Source organism: Sardina pilchardus, chromosome 24 (genome assembly GCF_963854185.1).
Source record: "Sardina pilchardus chromosome 24, fSarPil1.1, whole genome shotgun sequence".
Lineage (NCBI taxonomy): Eukaryota > Metazoa > Chordata > Actinopteri > Clupeiformes > Clupeidae > Sardina > Sardina pilchardus.
This window is the reverse complement of record NC_085017.1, coordinates 25,928,512-25,945,841: the sequence shown is the minus strand read 5'-3', so window position 1 is coordinate 25,945,841 and position 17,330 is coordinate 25,928,512. Positions and strand designations below refer to the sequence as shown.

Sequence of the window (17,330 nt, the reverse complement as noted above, 5' to 3'; positions counted from 1 at the left end):
AGGAAAATGAATGAGATGGAACAATCAAGGACTGACATGCAACAAGCTAAAGAGGAGGTGGATAATGCAATGAAGAAAATCATGCTTGAGAAGGAAGAACTAAATGAAATGAAAGTGGTTTTGCAAAGGCAGTTTGAGGATGATAGAAATGAGCTTCAAAGGATGGAAAGGGAGCTTCATCAAAGGATAGGTTTGTTTGAAATTGAGAGCAACAAACTGAGAGAAACTCAAAATGAACTTCAACTTCAACGACAAACTCTTCAGACATCTAAAGAAGACTTGGAAAAGGAAAGAGGAAAAATGTCACATGACTTTCAGGTACAGAGAGATATCCTCACAGACGAGTGGCAGAAATTGAACGAGACTAAGGAACAGATGAAAAGAGAAAGGAAGGAGCTGGATGTTGAGAGGAAAGAAATAGGCTTGAGACAAGTTGAGATAGAGCAGCTTCAAACGGAGGTAGGCAAAATGAAACAAGAAGCCCAACTTGGTATTGAAGACAGGGTTAGAGAAGCCTCTATTGAGACTGAACAACTTGTCAAGGCAAAGGAAGAACTCGACACAAAAATGCATGACATAAAGATGGAAATGGACGCCCTTCAGAAACTCAAGGATGAGTTGAAAAGGGAAAGAGAAGAACTTGATAGAAATATGGAGCAGACAAAGATTGAGATTGACCAACTTGAGATAGTCAAATCCGATATTCAAAGACAGAAAGTAGAGCTTGAAAAGGCAATGTTTGACACAAAGGTTGAAAAGCAAGATCTGGAGAGGCTAAAATCTGACATCTTAAAACAAAAGGAGGACACTGAGGCGAAACTGGTGACGCTGCACCAAGAGATGGAGGAAATGGGAGTCTTGAAGGATGACATGAAGAAGCAGAAGGATGAACTGGACGACAAGATGCAGAAGATGAAACGAGAGATGGAAGAGATGGAACTCACAAAAGCTGAGCTAGAGGCCAAAAGAAAAGAGTTGGAGCACACCATCAGAAGAAACACCAGGAAACTGAATGAGATAGAACAATCAAAGACTGACATGCAACAAGCTAAAGAGGAGGTGGATAATGCAATGAAGAAAATCACGCTTGAGAAGGAAGAACTAAATGAAATGAAAGTGGTTTTGCAAAGGCAGTTTGAGGATGATAGAAATGAGCTTCAAAGGATGGAAAGGGAGCTTCAACAAAGGATAGGGTTGTTTGAAATTGAGAGCAACAGTCTGAGAGAAACTCAAAATGAACTTCAACTTCAAAGACAAACTCTTCAGACATCTAAAGAAGACTTGGAAAAAGAAAGAGGTAAAATGTCACATGACTTTCAGGAACAGAGAGATATCCTCACAAACGCGTGGCAGAAATTGGACGAGACTAAACAACAGATGAAAAGAGAAAGGAAGGAGCTGGATCAAGAAAGGAAAGAAATAGGCTTGAGACAAGTTGAGATGGAGCAGCTTCAAACGGAGGTAGGCAAAATGAAACAAGAAGCCCAAGTTGGTATTGAAGACAGAATTAGAGAAGCCTCTATTGAGACTGAACAACTTGTCAAGGCAAAGGAAGAGCTTGACACAAAAATGCATGAAATAAAGATGGAAATGGACGCCCTTCAGAAACTCAAGGATGACTTGAAAAGGGAAAGAGAAGAACTTGATAGAAATATGGAGCAGACAAAGATTGGGATCGACCAACTTGAGATGAAAAAATCTAATATTCAAAGACAGAAAGAAGAGCTTGAAAAGGCCATGTTTGACACAAAAGTTGAAAAGGAAGATCTGGAGAGGCTAAAATCTGACATCTTAAAACAAAAGGAGGACACTGAGGCGAAAATGGTGACGCTGCAGCAAGAGATGGAGGAAATGGGTGTCATGAAGGAAGACATGAAGAAGCAGAAGGATGAACTGGACGACAAGATGCAGAAGATGAAACGAGAGATGGAAGAGATGGAACTCACAAAAGCTGAGCTAGAGGCCAAAAGAAAAGAGTTGGAGCACACCATCAGAAGAAACACCAGGAAAATGAATGAGATGGAACAATCAAGGACTGACATGCAACAAGCTAAAGAGGAGGTGGATAATGCAATGAAGAAAATCACGCTGGAGAAGGAAGAACTAAATGAAATGAAAGTGGTTTTGCAAAGGCAGTTTGAGGATGATAGAAATGAGCTTCAAAGGATGGAAAGGGAGCTCCATCAAAGGATAGGGTTGTTTGAAATTGAGAGCAACAAACTGAGAGAAACTCAAAATGAACTTCAACTTCAAAGACAAACTCTTCAGACATCTAAAGAAGACTTGGAAAAGGAAAGAGGAAAAATGTCACATGACTTTAACGTACAGAGAGATATCCTCACAAACGAGTGGCAGAAATTGGACGAGACTAAACAACAGATGAAAAGAGAAAGGAAGGAGCTGGATGTTGAGAGGAAAGAAATAGGCTTGAGACAAGTTGAGATGGAGCAGCTTCAAACGGAGGTAGGCAAAATGAAACAAGAAGCCCAAGTTGGTATTGAAGACAGAATTAGAGAAGCCTCTATTGAGACTGAACAACTTGTCAAGGCAAAGTTAGAACTCGACACAAAAATGCATGAAATAAAGATGGAAATGGACGCCCTTCAGAAACTCAAGGATGAGTTGAAAAGGGAAAGAGAAGAACTTGATAGAAATATGGAGCAGACAAAGTTTGAGATCGACCAACTTGAGATGAAAAAATCTAATATTCAAAGACAGAAAGAAGAGCTTGAAAAGGCCATGTTTGACACAAAAGTTGAAAAGGAAGATCTGGAGAGGCTAAAATCTGACATCTTAAAACAAAAGGAGGACACTGAGGCGAAAATGGTGACGCTGCAGCAAGAGATGGAGGAAATGGGTGTCATGAAGGAAGACATGAAGAAGCAGAAGGATGAACTGGACGACAAGATGCAGAAGATGAAACGAGAGATGGAAGAGATGGAACTCACAAAAGCTGAGCTAGAGGCCAAAAGAAAAGAGTTGGAGCACACCATCAGAAGAAACACCAGGAAAATGAATGAGATGGAACAATCAAGGACTGACATGCAACAAGCTAAAGAGGAGGTGGATAATGCAATGAAGAAAATCACGCTGGAGAAGGAAGAACTAAATGAAATGAAAGTGGTTTTGCAAAGGCAGTTTGAGGATGATAGAAATGAGCTTCAAAGGATGGAAAGGGAGCTCCATCAAAGGATAGGGTTGTTTGAAATTGAGAGCAACAAACTGAGAGAAACTCAAAATGAACTTCAACTTCAAAGACAAACTCTTCAGACATCTAAAGAAGACTTGGAAAAGGAAAGAGGAAAAATGTCACATGACTTTAACGTACAGAGAGATATCCTCACAAACGAGTGGCAGAAATTGGACGAGACTAAACAACAGATGAAAAGAGAAAGGAAGGAGCTGGATGTTGAGAGGAAAGAAATAGGCTTGAGACAAGTTGAGATGGAGCAGCTTCAAACGGAGGTAGGCAAAATGAAACAAGAAGCCCAAGTTGGTATTGAAGACAGAATTAGAGAAGCCTCTATTGAGACTGAACAACTTGTCAAGGCAAAGTTAGAACTCGACACAAAAATGCATGAAATAAAGATGGAAATGGACGCCCTTCAGAAACTCAAGGATGAGTTGAAAAGGGAAAGAGAAGAACTTGATAGAAATATGGAGCAGACAAAGTTTGAGATCGACCAACTTGAGATGAAAAAATCTAATATTCAAAGACAGAAAGAAGAGCTTGAAAAGGCCATGTTTGACACAAAAGTTGAAAAGGAAGATCTGGAGAGGCTAAAATCTGACATCTTAAAACAAAAGGAGGACACTGAGGCGAAAATGGTGACGCTGCAGCAAGAGATGGAGGAAATGGGTGTCATGAAGGAAGACATGAAGAAGCAGAAGGATGAACTGGACGACAAGATGCAGAAGATGAAACGAGAGATGGAAGAGATGGAACTCACAAAAGCTGAGCTAGAGGCCAAAAGAAAAGAGTTGGAGCACACCATCAGAAGAAACACCAGGAAAATGAATGAGATGGAACAATCAAGGACTGACATGCAACAAGCTAAAGAGGAGGTGGATAATGCAATGAAGAAAATCACGCTGGAGAAGGAAGAACTAAATGAAATGAAAGTGGTTTTGCAAAGGCAGTTTGAGGATGATAGAAATGAGCTTCAAAGGATGGAAAGGGAGCTTCATCAAAGGATAGGGTTGTTTGAAATTGAGAGCAACAAACTGAGAGAAACTCAAAATGAACTTCAACTTCAAAGACAAACTCTTCAGACATCTAAAGAAGACTTGGAAAAGGAAAGAGGAAAAATGTCACATGACTTTAACGTACAGAGAGATATCCTCACAAACGAGTGGCAGAAATTGGACGAGACTAAACAACAGATGAAAAGAGAAAGGAAGGAGCTGGATGTTGAGAGGAAAGAAATAGGCTTGAGACAAGTTGAGATGGAGCAGCTTCAAACGGAGGTAGGCAAAATGAAACAAGAAGCCCAAGTTGGTATTGAAGACAGAATTAGAGAAGCCTCTATTGAGACTGAACAACTTGTCAAGGCAAAGTTAGAACTCGACACAAAAATGCATGAAATAAAGATGGAAATGGACGCCCTTCAGAAACTCAAGGATGAGTTGAAAAGGGAAAGAGAAGAACTTGATAGAAATATGGAGCAGACAAAGTTTGAAATCGACCAACTTGAGATGGACAAATCTAATATTCAAAGACAGAAAGAAGAGCTTGAAAAGGCCATGTTTGACACAAAAGTTGAAAAGGAAAATCTGGAGAGGCTAAAATCTGACATCTTAAAACAAAAGGAGGACACTGAGGCGAAACTGGTGACGCTGCAGCAAGAGATGGAGGAAATGGGAGTCTTGAAGGATGACATGAAGAAGCAGAAGGATGAACTGGACGACAAGATGCAGAAGATGAAACGAGAGATGGAAGAGATGGAACTCACAAAAGCTGAGCTAGAGGCCAAAAGAAAAGAGTTGGAGCACACCATCAGAAGAAACACCAGGAAAATGAATGAGATGGAACAATCAAGGACTGACATGCAACAAGCTAAAGAGGAGGTGGATAATGCAATGAAGAAAATCACGCTGGAGAAGGAAGAACTAAATGAAATGAAAGTGGTTTTGCAAAGGCAGTTTGAGGATGATAGAAATGAGCTTCAAAGGATGGAAAGGGAGCTTCATCAAAGGATAGGGTTGTTTGAAATTGAGAGCAACAAACTGAGAGAAACTCAAAATGAACTTCAACTTCAAAGACAAACTCTTCAGACATCTAAAGAAGACTTGGAAAAGGAAAGAGGAAAAATGTCACATGACTTTAACGTACAGAGAGATATCCTCACAAACGAGTGGCAGAAATTGGACGAGACTAAACAACAGATGAAAAGAGAAAGGAAGGAGCTGGATGTTGAGAGGAAAGAAATAGGCTTGAGACAAGTTGAGATGGAGCAGCTTCAAACGGAGGTAGGCAAAATGAAACAAGAAGCCCAAGTTGGTATTGAAGACAGAATTAGAGAAGCCTCTATTGAGACTGAACAACTTGTCAAGGCAAAGTTAGAACTCGACACAAAAATGCATGAAATAAAGATGGAAATGGACGCCCTTCAGAAACTCAAGGATGAGTTGAAAAGGGAAAGAGAAGAACTTGATAGAAATATGGAGCAGACAAAGTTTGAAATCGACCAACTTGAGATGGACAAATCTAATATTCAAAGACAGAAAGAAGAGCTTGAAAAGGCCATGTTTGACACAAAAGTTGAAAAGGAAAATCTGGAGAGGCTAAAATCTGACATCTTAAAACAAAAGGAGGACACTGAGGCGAAACTGGTGACGCTGCAGCAAGAGATGGAGGAAATGGGAGTCTTGAAGGATGACATGAAGAAGCAGAAGGATGAACTGGACGACAAGAAGCAGAAGATGAAACGAGAGATGGAAGAGATGGAACTCACAAAAGCTGAGCTAGAGGCCAAAAGAAAAGAGTTGGAGCACACCATCAGAAGAAACACCAGGAAACTGAATGAGATAGAACAATCAAAGACTGACATGCAACAAGCTAAAGAGGAGGTGGATAATGCAATGAAGAAAATCACGCTTGAGAAGGAAGAACTAAATGAAATGAAAGTGGTTTTGCAAAGGCAGTTTGAGGATGATAGAAATGAGCTTCAAAGGATGGAAAGGGAGCTTCAACAAAGGATAGGGTTGTTTGAAATTGAGAGCAACAGTCTGAGAGAAACTCAAAATGAACTTCAACTTCAAAGACAAACTCTTCAGACATCTAAAGGAGACTTGGAAAAGGAAAGAGGAAAAATGTCACATGACTTTAACGTACAGAGAGATATCCTCACAAACGAGTGGCAGAAATTGGACGAGACTAAAGAACAGATGAAAAGAGAAAGGAAGGAGCTGGATGTTGAGAGGAAAGAAATAGGCTTGAGACAAGTTGAGATGGAGCAGCTTCAAACGGAGGTAGGCAAAATGAAACAAGAAGCCCAAGTTGGTATTGAAGACAGGGTTAGAGAAGCCTCTATTGAGACTGAACAACTTGTCAAGGCAAAGGAAGAACTCGACACAAAAATGCATGACATAAAGATGGAAATGGACGCCCTTCAGAAACTCAAGGATGAGTTAAAAAGGGAAAGAGAAGAACTTGATAGAAATATGGAGCAGACAAAGATTGAGATTGACCAACTTGAGATAGTCAAATCCGATATTCAAAGACAGAAAGTAGAGCTTGAAAAGGCAATGTTTGACACAAAGGTTGAAAAGCAAGATCTGGAGAGGCTAAAATCTGACATCTTAAAACAAAAGGAGGACACTGAGGTGAAACTGGTGATGCTGCAGCAAGAGATGGAGGAAATGGGAGTCTTGAAGGAAGACATGAAGAAGCAGAAGGATGAACTGGACGACAAGATGCAGAAGATGAAACGAGAGATGGAAGAGATGGAACTCACAAAAGCTGAGCTAGAGGCCAAAAGAAAAGAGTTGGAGCACACCATCAGAAGAAACACCAGGAAAATGAATGAGATGGAACAATCAAGGACTGACATGCAACAAGCTAAAGAGGAGGTGGATAATGCAATGAAGAAAATCATGCTTGAGAAGGAAGAACTAAATGAAATGAAAGTGGTTTTGCAAAGGCAGTTTGAGGATGATAGAAATGAGCTTCAAAGGATGGAAAGGGAGCTTAATCAAAGGATAGGGTTGTTTGAAATTGAGAGCAACAAACTGAGAGAAACTCAAGATGAACTTCAACTTCAAAGACAAACTCTTCAGACATCTAAAGAAGAGTTGGAAAAAGAAAGAGGTAAAATGTCACATGATTTTCAGGAACAGAGAGATATCCTCACAAACGAGTGGCAGAAATTGGATGAGACTAAAGAACAGATGAAAAAAGAAAGGAAGGAGCTGGATCAAGAAAGGAAAGAAATAGGTTTGAGACAATTTGAAATGGAGCAGCTACAAATCGAGGTATTCAAAATGAAAAATGAAGCCGAAGTTGGTCTTGCAGACAGAATTAGGGAAGCCTCCATTGAGACTGAAAATCTTGTCAAAGAAAAGGAAGAACTCAACACAAAAATGGATAAAATGAAGGTTGAAATGGACACACTTCAGAAACGTAAGGATGAGTTGAAAAGGGAAAGAGAAGAACTTGATAGAAATATGGAACAGACGAAAAGTGAGATTGACCATCTTGAGTCACTCAAATCCGATATTCAAAGACAGAAAGATGAGCTTGAAAAAGCCATGTTTGACACAAAGGTTGAGAAGGAAGAAGTAGAGAGGCTAAAATCTGACATCTTAAAACAAAAGAAGGACACTGAGGAGCAACTGGCGATGCTGCAGAAAGAGATGGAGGAAATGGGAGTGTTGAGGGAAGACATGAAGAAGCAGAAGGATGAACTGGACGACAAGATGCAAAAGATGAAACGGGAGATGGGAGAGATGGAACTCACAAAAGCTGAGCTAGAGGCCAAAAGAAAAGAGTTGGAGCACACCATCAGAAGAAACACCAGGAAACTGAATGAGATAGAACAATCAAGGACTGACATACAGCAGGCTAAAGAAGAGGTGGATAATGCAATGAAGAAAATTGCCCTTGAGAAGGAAGAACTAACTGAAATGAAAGTGGTTTTGGAAGGCCAGTTTGAGAATGACAGACTTGATCTTCAAAAGATGGAAAGGGACTTTCAACAAAGGATTGAGTTGTTTGAAATTGAGAGCAACAAACTGAGAGAAACTCAAAATATACTTCTAATGCAAAGCCAGACACTTGAGACAGCTAGAGAAGACTTTGAAAAAGAAAGAGGTAAAATGACAGAACATTTTCAGGAACAGAGAATTATACTTGAAACAGAGTGGCAAATGTTGGACAAAACCAAAGAAAACATACAGAAACTAAGAGAAGACATAGACTTGAGACAAATGGAAATGGTCCAACTTCAGGCAGAAACAGAAAGGATTAAAAAAGAAACCCAAGATGATCTGAAAGACCAAATTAGAAATGCTTCTATTGAGAAAGAACAACTTAACAAAGCCAAGGAAGAACTTAGCACAAAAATGGAAGAAATGAAGAGAGAAATGGACGAACTTCAGAAGCTGAGGGATGAGTTGAAAAAAGAAAGAGAAGAACTTGACAGCAAAATGGAGCATACAAAGATGGAGATGAATGAGCTTCAGGCAGTCAAATCTGATATTCAAAGGCAGAAAAAAGAGCTGGAAACGGCCATATTTAAAACAAAAGCTGAGAAGGAAAAACTTGAGAGCTTAAAATCTAACATTCACAAACAAAAGGAAGACACTGAGGTGAAGTTGGCGATGCTGAAGCAAGAGATGGAGGAAATTAGAGTCTTGAGGGAAGACATGCAGAATCGGAGGGATGAACTGGACGACAAGATGCAGAAGATAAAACGGGAGATGGGAGAGATGGAACTCACAAAAGCTGAGCTAGAGGCAAAAAGGAGAGAACTGGAGCATACCATCAGAAGAAACATGAGGAAACTGAATGACATGGAACAATCAAAGACTGACATAGAACAAGCTAAAGATGAATTGAATAAAGCAATGAATAGAATTGCTCTTGAGAGGGAAGAACTAAATGAGATGAAAACTATTTTAGAGGGCCAGTTTGCCAATGACAGAAAAGAGCTTCAAAATTTGGAAAGTGAACTTTATATGCGCATCAGCTTGTTGGAAATTCAGAGCAACAAGGTAACAGAAACTGAAAGTTCACTTAATTTGCAAAGTCAAAGTCTTGAGACAGCTAAGCAAGACATGGAAAAGGAAAGAGGTAAAATGTCAGAAGAGTTTCAGGAACAGAGATATATCCTCACAAACGAGTGGCAAACGTTGGACGAGGCTAAAGAGGAGATGAAAAGAGAAAGAAACAAACTGGATCAAGAAAGGAAAGAAATAGGCCTGAGACAAGCTGAAATAGAGCAGCTTCAAATGGAGATAGTCAAAATGAAAAATGAAGCCCAACTTGGTCTTGAAGACAGAATTAGAGAAGCCTCCATTGAGACTGAAAATCTTGTCAAAGAAAGGGAAGAACTCAACACAAAAATGTATAAAATGAAGGTTGAAATGGACACCCTTCAGAAACTGAAGGATGAGTTGAAAAGGGAAAGAGAAGAACTTGATAGAAATATGGAACAGACAAAAATTGAGATTGATCATCTTGAGACAGTCAAATCCGATATTCAAAGACAGAAAGATGAGCTTGAAAAGGCAATGTTTGACACAAAGGTTGAAAAGGAAGAACTAGAGAGGCTAAAATCTGACATCTTAAAACAAAAGAAGGACACTGAGGAGCAACTGGCGATGCTGCAGAAAGAGATGGAGGAAATGGGAGTCTTGAGGGAAGACATGAAGAAGCAGAAGGATGAACTGGACGACAAGATGCAGAAGATGAAACGAGAGATGGAAGAGATGGAACTCACAAGAGCAGAGCTAGAGGCCAAAAGAAAGGAGTTGGAGCACACCATCAGAAGAAACACCAGGAAACTGAATGAGATGGAACAATCAAAGACTGACATACAGCAGGCTAAAGAAGAGGTTGATAATGCAATGAAGAAAATTGCCCTTGAGAAGGAAGAATTAACTGAAATGAAAGTGGTTTTGCAAGGCCAGTTTGAGAATGACAGAAATGAGCTTCAAAAGATGGAAAGGGAGTTTCAACAAAGGATTGAGTTGTTTGAAATTGAGAGCAACAAACTGAGAGAAACTCAAAATACACTTCTAATGCAAAGCCAGACACTTGAGACAGCTAGAGAAGACTTTGAAAAAGAAAGAGGTAAAATGACAGAACATTTTCAGGAACAGAGAATTATACTTGAAACAGAGTGGCAAATATTGGACAAAACCAAAGAAAACATACAGAAACTAAGAGAAGAAATAGACTCGAGACAAATGGAAATGGTCCAACTTCAGGCAGAGACAGAAAGGATTAAAAACGACGCCCAAGATGCTCTCAAAGACCAAATTAGAAATGCTTCTATTGAGAAAGAACAACTTACCAAAGCGAAGGAAGAACTCAACACAAAAATGGGAGAAACGATGAGAGAAATGGATGAACTTCAGAAGCTGAGGGATGAGTTGAAAAAAGAAAGAGAACAACTTGACAGCAAAATGGAGCATACAAAGATGGAGATGATTGAGCTTCAGGCAGTCAAATCTGATATTCAAAGGCAGAAAAAAGAGCTGGAAACGGCCATGTTTGAAACAAAAGCTGAGAAGGAAAAACTTGAGAGCTTAAAATCTAACATCCACGAACAAAAGGAAGACACTGAGGTGAAGTTGGCGATGCTGAAGCAAGAGATGGAGGAAATTAGAGCCTTGAGGGAAGACATGCAGAATCGGAGGGATGAACTGGACGACAAGATGCAGAAGATAAAACGGGAGATGGGAGAGATGGAACTCACAAAAGCTGAGCTAGAGGCCAAAAGGAGAGAACTGGAGCATACCATCAGAAGAAACACCAGGAAACTGAATGACATGGAACAATCAAAGACTGACATAGAACAAGCTAAAGATGAATTGAATAAAGCAATGAATAGAATTGCTCTTGAGAGGGAAGAACTAAATGAGATGAAAACTATTTTAGAGGGACAATTTGCCAATGACAGAAAAGAGCTTCAAAACTTGGAAAGTGAACTTTATATGCGAATCAGTTTGTTGGAAATTCAGAGCAACAAGGTGAAAGAAACTGAAAGTTCACTTAATTTGCAAAGCCAAAGTCTTGAGACAGCTAAGCAAGACATGGAAAAGGAGAGAAGTAAAATGTCAGATGACTTTCAGGAACAGAGATATATCCTCACAAACGAGTGGCAAATGTTGGACGAGGCTAAAGAGGAGATGAAAAGAGAAAGAAACAAACTGGATCAAGAAAGGAAAGAAATTGAACTCAGACAAGTTGAAATAGAGCAACTTCAAATGGAGGTAGTCAAAATGAAAAATGAAGCCCAAGTTGGTCTTGAAGACAGAATTAGAGAAGCCTCCATTGAGACTGAACAGCTTGCCAAAGAAAAAGAAGAACTTGACATTAAAATGGATGAAATGAAGATGGAAATGGACACCCTTCAGAAACTGAAGGATGAGTTGCAAAGGGAAAGAGAAGAACTTGATAGAAATATGGCGCAGACAAAAATTGACATTGACCATCTTGAGACAGTCAAATCCAATATTCAAAGACAGAAAGAAGTGCTTGAAAATGCAATGTTTGACACAAAGGTTGAAAAAGAAGATCTGGAGAGGCTAAGATCTGACATCTTAAAACAAAAGGAGGACACTGAGGCGAAACTGGTGATGCTGCAGAAAGAGGTGGAGGAAATGGGAGTCTTGAGGGAAGACATGAGGAAGCAGAAGGATGAACTGGACGACAAGATGCAAAAGATGAAACTGGAGATGGGAGAGATGGAACTCACGAAAGCTGAGCTAGAGGCCAAAAGGAGAGAACTCGAGCATACCATCAGAAGAAACACCAGGAAACTGAATGACATGGAACAAGCTACAGATGAATTGAATAAAGCAATGAATAGAATTGCTCTTGAGAGGGAAGAACTAAATGAGATGAAAACAATTTTAGAAGGCCAGTTTACCAGTGACAGAAAAGAGCTTCAAAACTTGGAGAGTGAGCTAGAAATGCGGATCAGATTGTTGGAAATTCAGAGCAACAAGATGACAGAAACTGAAAGTTCACTTCATTTCCAAATCCAAAGTCTTGAGATCGCTAAGCAAGACATGGAAAAAGAAAGAGGCAAAATGTCAGATGAGTTTCAGGAACAGAGAGATATCCTCTCAAACGAGTGGCAAAAGTTGGATGAGGCTAAAGAAGAGATTAAAAGAGAAAGAATGGAACTGGATCAAGAAAGGAAAGAAATTGAACTCAGACAAGTTGAGATGGAGCAACTTCAAATGGAAGCAGTCACGATTGAAAAAGAAACCCAAGTTGGTCTCAAAGACAGAATCAGAGAAACCTCTATTGAGACAGAACAACTTGCCAAAGAAAAAGAAGAACTTGACATTAAAACAGATGAAATGAAGATGGATATGGACACCCTTCAGAAACTGAAGGATGAGTTGCAAAGGGAAAGAGAAGAACTTGATAGAAAAATAGAGCAGACAAAGATTGACATTGACCATCTTGAGACAGTCAAATCCGATATTCAAAGACAGAAAGAAGAGCTTGAAAAGGCAATGTTTGATACAAAGGTTGAAAAGCAAGATCTGGAGAGGCTAAAATCTGACATCTTAAAACAAAAGGAGGACACTGAGGCGAAACTGCTGATGCTGCAGCAAGAGATGGAGGAAATGGTAGTCTTGAGGGAAGACATGAAGAAGCAGAAGGATGAACTGGACGACAAGATGCAGAAATTAAAACGGGAGATGGGAGAGATGGAACTCACAAACGCTGAGCTAGAAGCCAAAAGAAGAGAGTTGGAGCACACCATCAGAAGAAACACCAGGAAACTAAATGAGATGGAAAAATCAAAGACTGAAATACAACAAGCTAAAGATGAATTGAATAAAGGAATGAATAGAATTGCTCTTGAGAGGGAAGAACTAAATGAGATGAGAACAATTTTAGAAGGCCAGTTTGCCAGTGACAGAAAAGAGCTTCAAAACTTGGAAAGTGAGCTAGAAATGCGGAACAGATTGTTGGAAATTCAGAGCAACAAGATGACAGAAATGGAAAGTTCACTTCATTTCCAAATCCAAAGCCTTGAGACCGCTAAGAAAGACATGGAAAAAGAAAGAGGCAAAATGTCAGATGAGTTTCAGGAACAGAGAGATATCCTCACAAATGAGTGGCAAAAGTTGGATGAGGCTAAAGAGGAGATGAAAAGAGAAAGAAACAAACTGGATCAAGAAAGGAAAGAAATTGAACTCAGACAAGTTGAGATGGAGCAACTTCAAATGGAGGCAGTCACGATTGAAAAAGAAACCCAAGTTGGTCTCAAAGACAGAATCAGAGAAACCTCTATTGAGACTGAAAAACTTGGCAAAGAAAAAGAAGAGCTTGACATTAAAACGGATGAAATGAAGATGGAAATGGACACCCTTCAGAAACTGAAGGATGAGTTGCAAAGGGAAAGAGAAGAACTTGATAGAAAAATAGAGCAGACAAAGATTGACATTGACCATCTTGAGACAGTCAAATCCGATATTCAAAGACAGAAAGAAGAGCTTGAAAAGGCAATGTTTGATACAAAGGTTGAAAAGCAAGATCTGGAGAGGCTAAAATCTGACATCTTAAAACAAAAGGAGGACACTGAGGTGAAACTGCTGATGCTGCAGCAAGAGATGAAGGAAATGGGAGTCTTGAGGGAAGACATGAAGAAGCAGAAGGATGAACTGGACGACAAAATGCGGAAGATGAAACGGGAGATGGGAGAGATGGAACTCACAAAAGCTGAGCTAGCAGCCAAAAGAGGAGAGCTGGAGTACACAATCAGAAGAAGCACCAGGAAGTCTGATGCAATGGACCAAACAAAAACTGATGTTCTGAAGGCAAAGGATGATCTTGAAGAGCTCAGGACAGAAATAGAAAGAGAGAAAGCTTGTGTACACCAAGTTAAAGATGATTTACAGAAATTAAAAGAGGACGTTGAAAGCATGGAGAGGGATGTAGATGTCACATATAGTGATGCCATAAACAATCAGTTACGTACACTAATGCATGAAATTGACACAACAAGAGAAATGGTGAACAGATCAAAGCTTGAAATGAAATACAAGATGGAAACCAGTCATCTTGAAAGTGATGTGCGAGAAGAGATAAATGTCGAGTTACAACAATTGATCCTAGAAATTGAGCAAATTAGGGAGGGTATCAGAAGAATGCAAACTGAGATGGATGCTGCCATAAGGCATAGGGATGAAATTATCACAGGGAGATTAAAGAGAGAAAATGAACATCTTGAAGAATTGAGGAGAAGTGTAGAAATGGATAGAGAATCTCTAGAAAAAGAAAAAGAGCTGTTGAAAAGAGAACGAGATGAACTTTTGCAAGCACAATTACAAGTAGAGAGACAGGTTGAAACTGGTGTGCAAACAGAAATAGACCAGGAGGCTACACCAGCACCAGAAAAAGTATTCAGGATGAAAGGAGAGATACTGGAAAGGGAGATACAACATCAGAAAGAGGTTCTAGGACAGGAGAGGGCAGCTCTGGAAAATGAGAGAGATTGTCTAAAACATGACAAAGATATGTTGGAGAACAAGAGGGCTACTCTAGAAAAGGAATGGGAGGAATTACATCAAATTCATAGCGAAGAAAAGAATTTCAGAGAAGAGATACAACAAAAGGAGGAAGCACTGAAGGTCAAAATGGACAACTTGTCTCTCCAAGAGGAAGACATAAAGAAACAAATGAAAGTTATGGAAATTACACAGTATGACATTCAACAGGAGAGACATCAGCTGTCACAACAAAAGATTCAAATTGACCAACAACAGAAAGAAATTGAAGACATAGTGAAAAATAACATCAAATGCAGCAATGACCTGCAATTATTGAAGTTGGAATTTGAGCAAGAAAAGGAGAAACATGAGTGTGGCCTAGCTACAGAAAAAAGATATATTCAAGAAAAAAGATTTGAGCTTGACAAAGAACGACAAGACATAACAGAGAGACTGGTTCAAATTCAGTGTGAGAAAGACTCTCTGAATCAGTTGCATGCAGACCTAGAGAAACAGAAAGAAGATATAGAAAGGGAGAGCAAACATCTGGAAATGGAAATGCAGTACTTTGAGAACTACAAGACAGAACTCATGAAGCAATCAGAGGAGATGAATGACGTAAAGAAAACTGTGATGGTGGAGCAGAGACATCTTGAAAGCAAAATGGCTGAATTAAATGACCAACAGTTGCAGGTGGATGACATAATGAGAAGAAATAAATTGGAGTTAGATCATTTGGAAAAACTTAGGATTGAAATAGAAGTACAAACACAGCACTTGGAAAACACCACGGAAGATATAAGGACAGAACAGCGGCAGTTGGAAAACACTAGAAAAATACTGGAAAAGGAAAAACTAGACATTGAAAAAAGCAACAAAGTGATATCAAAAGAAAAAAAGGATGTGGAAAATATAAAGGAAGATCTAGAAAGAGGATGGGATGAACTTAAAAGAGAGAGACTCAAAGCAGAGGAAGAGGACAATATCAGGATAAAAGAAATACAAGATGAAAAATGTGCTATAGAATCATTATTTGTTGATATAGAAAATCAGAAAAAAGAACTAGAGATAGAAAAAGAAAACATCAACAACAAAACACTTCAACTGGACGTTCTCAACAAAAAGCTTGACAAACAGAGAGAAAACATGGAGGAGCAGCAGAGTGACCTAACAGAAAGGAAAGCTGCGATAGACCAGCAACAAATAGAACTAGATAACATGATTGATATCCACAATAAGGAAAAGATGGAACTTGACCGAATCAGAGCTGACATAGAAGGAGAGAGACAAGCAATTGAGATTACTGTTAAAGAAAAACTAGGTGCGGACAAAGAAGAACTTGAGAAACTGCAAAATAGACTGGATGAAGAAAGACAGGAAATTGAAAACAACAAACATGCCATGATGAAAGACAAGGATGAGTTGGAAAACTTGAAAAATGATGTTCAGAAACAATGGGACGAGCTGCGTCCCTTCAAGGAAAACATTCAAATTGAAAAGGATGAACTTCAAAAGAAGATGGCTGAGGTGGACGAAAAGTCAAATAACATTGAGAATATGATGCAGGAGATGATTCAGGAGAAAGAGAGATTGGACAAACAAACACAGGTTCTACAACAAGAAAAGGATGTCCTCAAGAGTCTTGCTGAAGAAACGGAAAGAATGAGGGTTGAATTTGAAAGGCGTAGCATTGAAGTTGAGGAACAAAAACAAGAATTAGCAGACAAAAAGCTCAGTCTTGAGGCAGAAACTCATGATTTGGAGATTAAACAGTCAGAAATGGATAAAGAAATGAAAATGTTTGAAAATGAAAAAGTGAAGCAGAAGGAAGAGTATGAAAATCTACTGAAGGAGATACAGGCAGAGAAGGACGCTCTGAAACAACTTCAAGAAGAGACGGAATCAAAGAAAAATGACCTACAGAACCAGGAGTCAAACCTGACCGCCAGGAAAGAGCAGCTAGACGTTCTCCAGTCAGACCTCCAAACACAGAGAGACAACATGGAAGAGATTATGCAGGCCATTGACGAGCAGCAGAGTGACTTAACAGAAAGGAAAGCTGTGATAGACCAGCAACAAATAGAACTAGATAACATGATTGATATCCACAACAAGGAAAAGATGGAACTTGACCGAATCAGGGCTGACATAGAAGAAGAGAGAGAAGCAATTGAGATTACTGTTAAAGAAAAACTAGGTGCGGACAAAGAAGAACTTGAGAAACTGAAAAATAGACTGGATGAAGAAAGACAGGAAATTGAAAACAACAAACATGCCATGATGAAAGACAAGGATGAGTTGGAAAATTTGAAATATGATGTTCAGAAACAATGGGATGAGCTGCGTCCCTTCAAGGAAAACATTCAAATTGAAAAGGATGAGCTTCAAAAGAAGATGGCTGAGTTGGACAAAAAGTCAAATAACATCCAGAATATGATGCAGGAGATGATGCAGGAGAAAGAGAGATTGGACGAACAAACACAGGTTCTACAACACGAAAAGGATGTCCTCCAGAGTCTTGCTGAAGAAACAGAAAGGATGAAGGTTGAATTTGAAAGGCGTAGCATTGAAATAGAGGAACAAAAACAAGAATTAGCAGAAAACAAGCTCAGTCTTGAGGCAGAAACTCATGATTTGCAGAAGAAAAA

At 39.4% G+C, this 17,330-nt stretch overlaps 1 protein-coding gene across 5 annotated transcripts in view; it reads left to right on the top strand.

Annotated features, from left to right (window-relative positions):
• The window catches only part of si:ch211-250g4.3 (uncharacterized), a 59,804-nt gene that overhangs the window by 27,588 nt on the left and 14,886 nt on the right, over positions 1 to 17,330 (top strand). For 3 of the 5 annotated variants that reach the window (XM_062530243.1, XM_062530242.1, XM_062530239.1), the window contains one exon: positions 1 to 17,330. This exon is cut by the window's left edge; it is cut by the window's right edge and continues 14,027 nt beyond it. In XM_062530243.1, the coding sequence (XP_062386227.1) occupies positions 1 to 17,330 (17,330 nt within the window). The other 2 variants (XM_062530241.1, XM_062530240.1) reach the window with 2 other exon arrangements.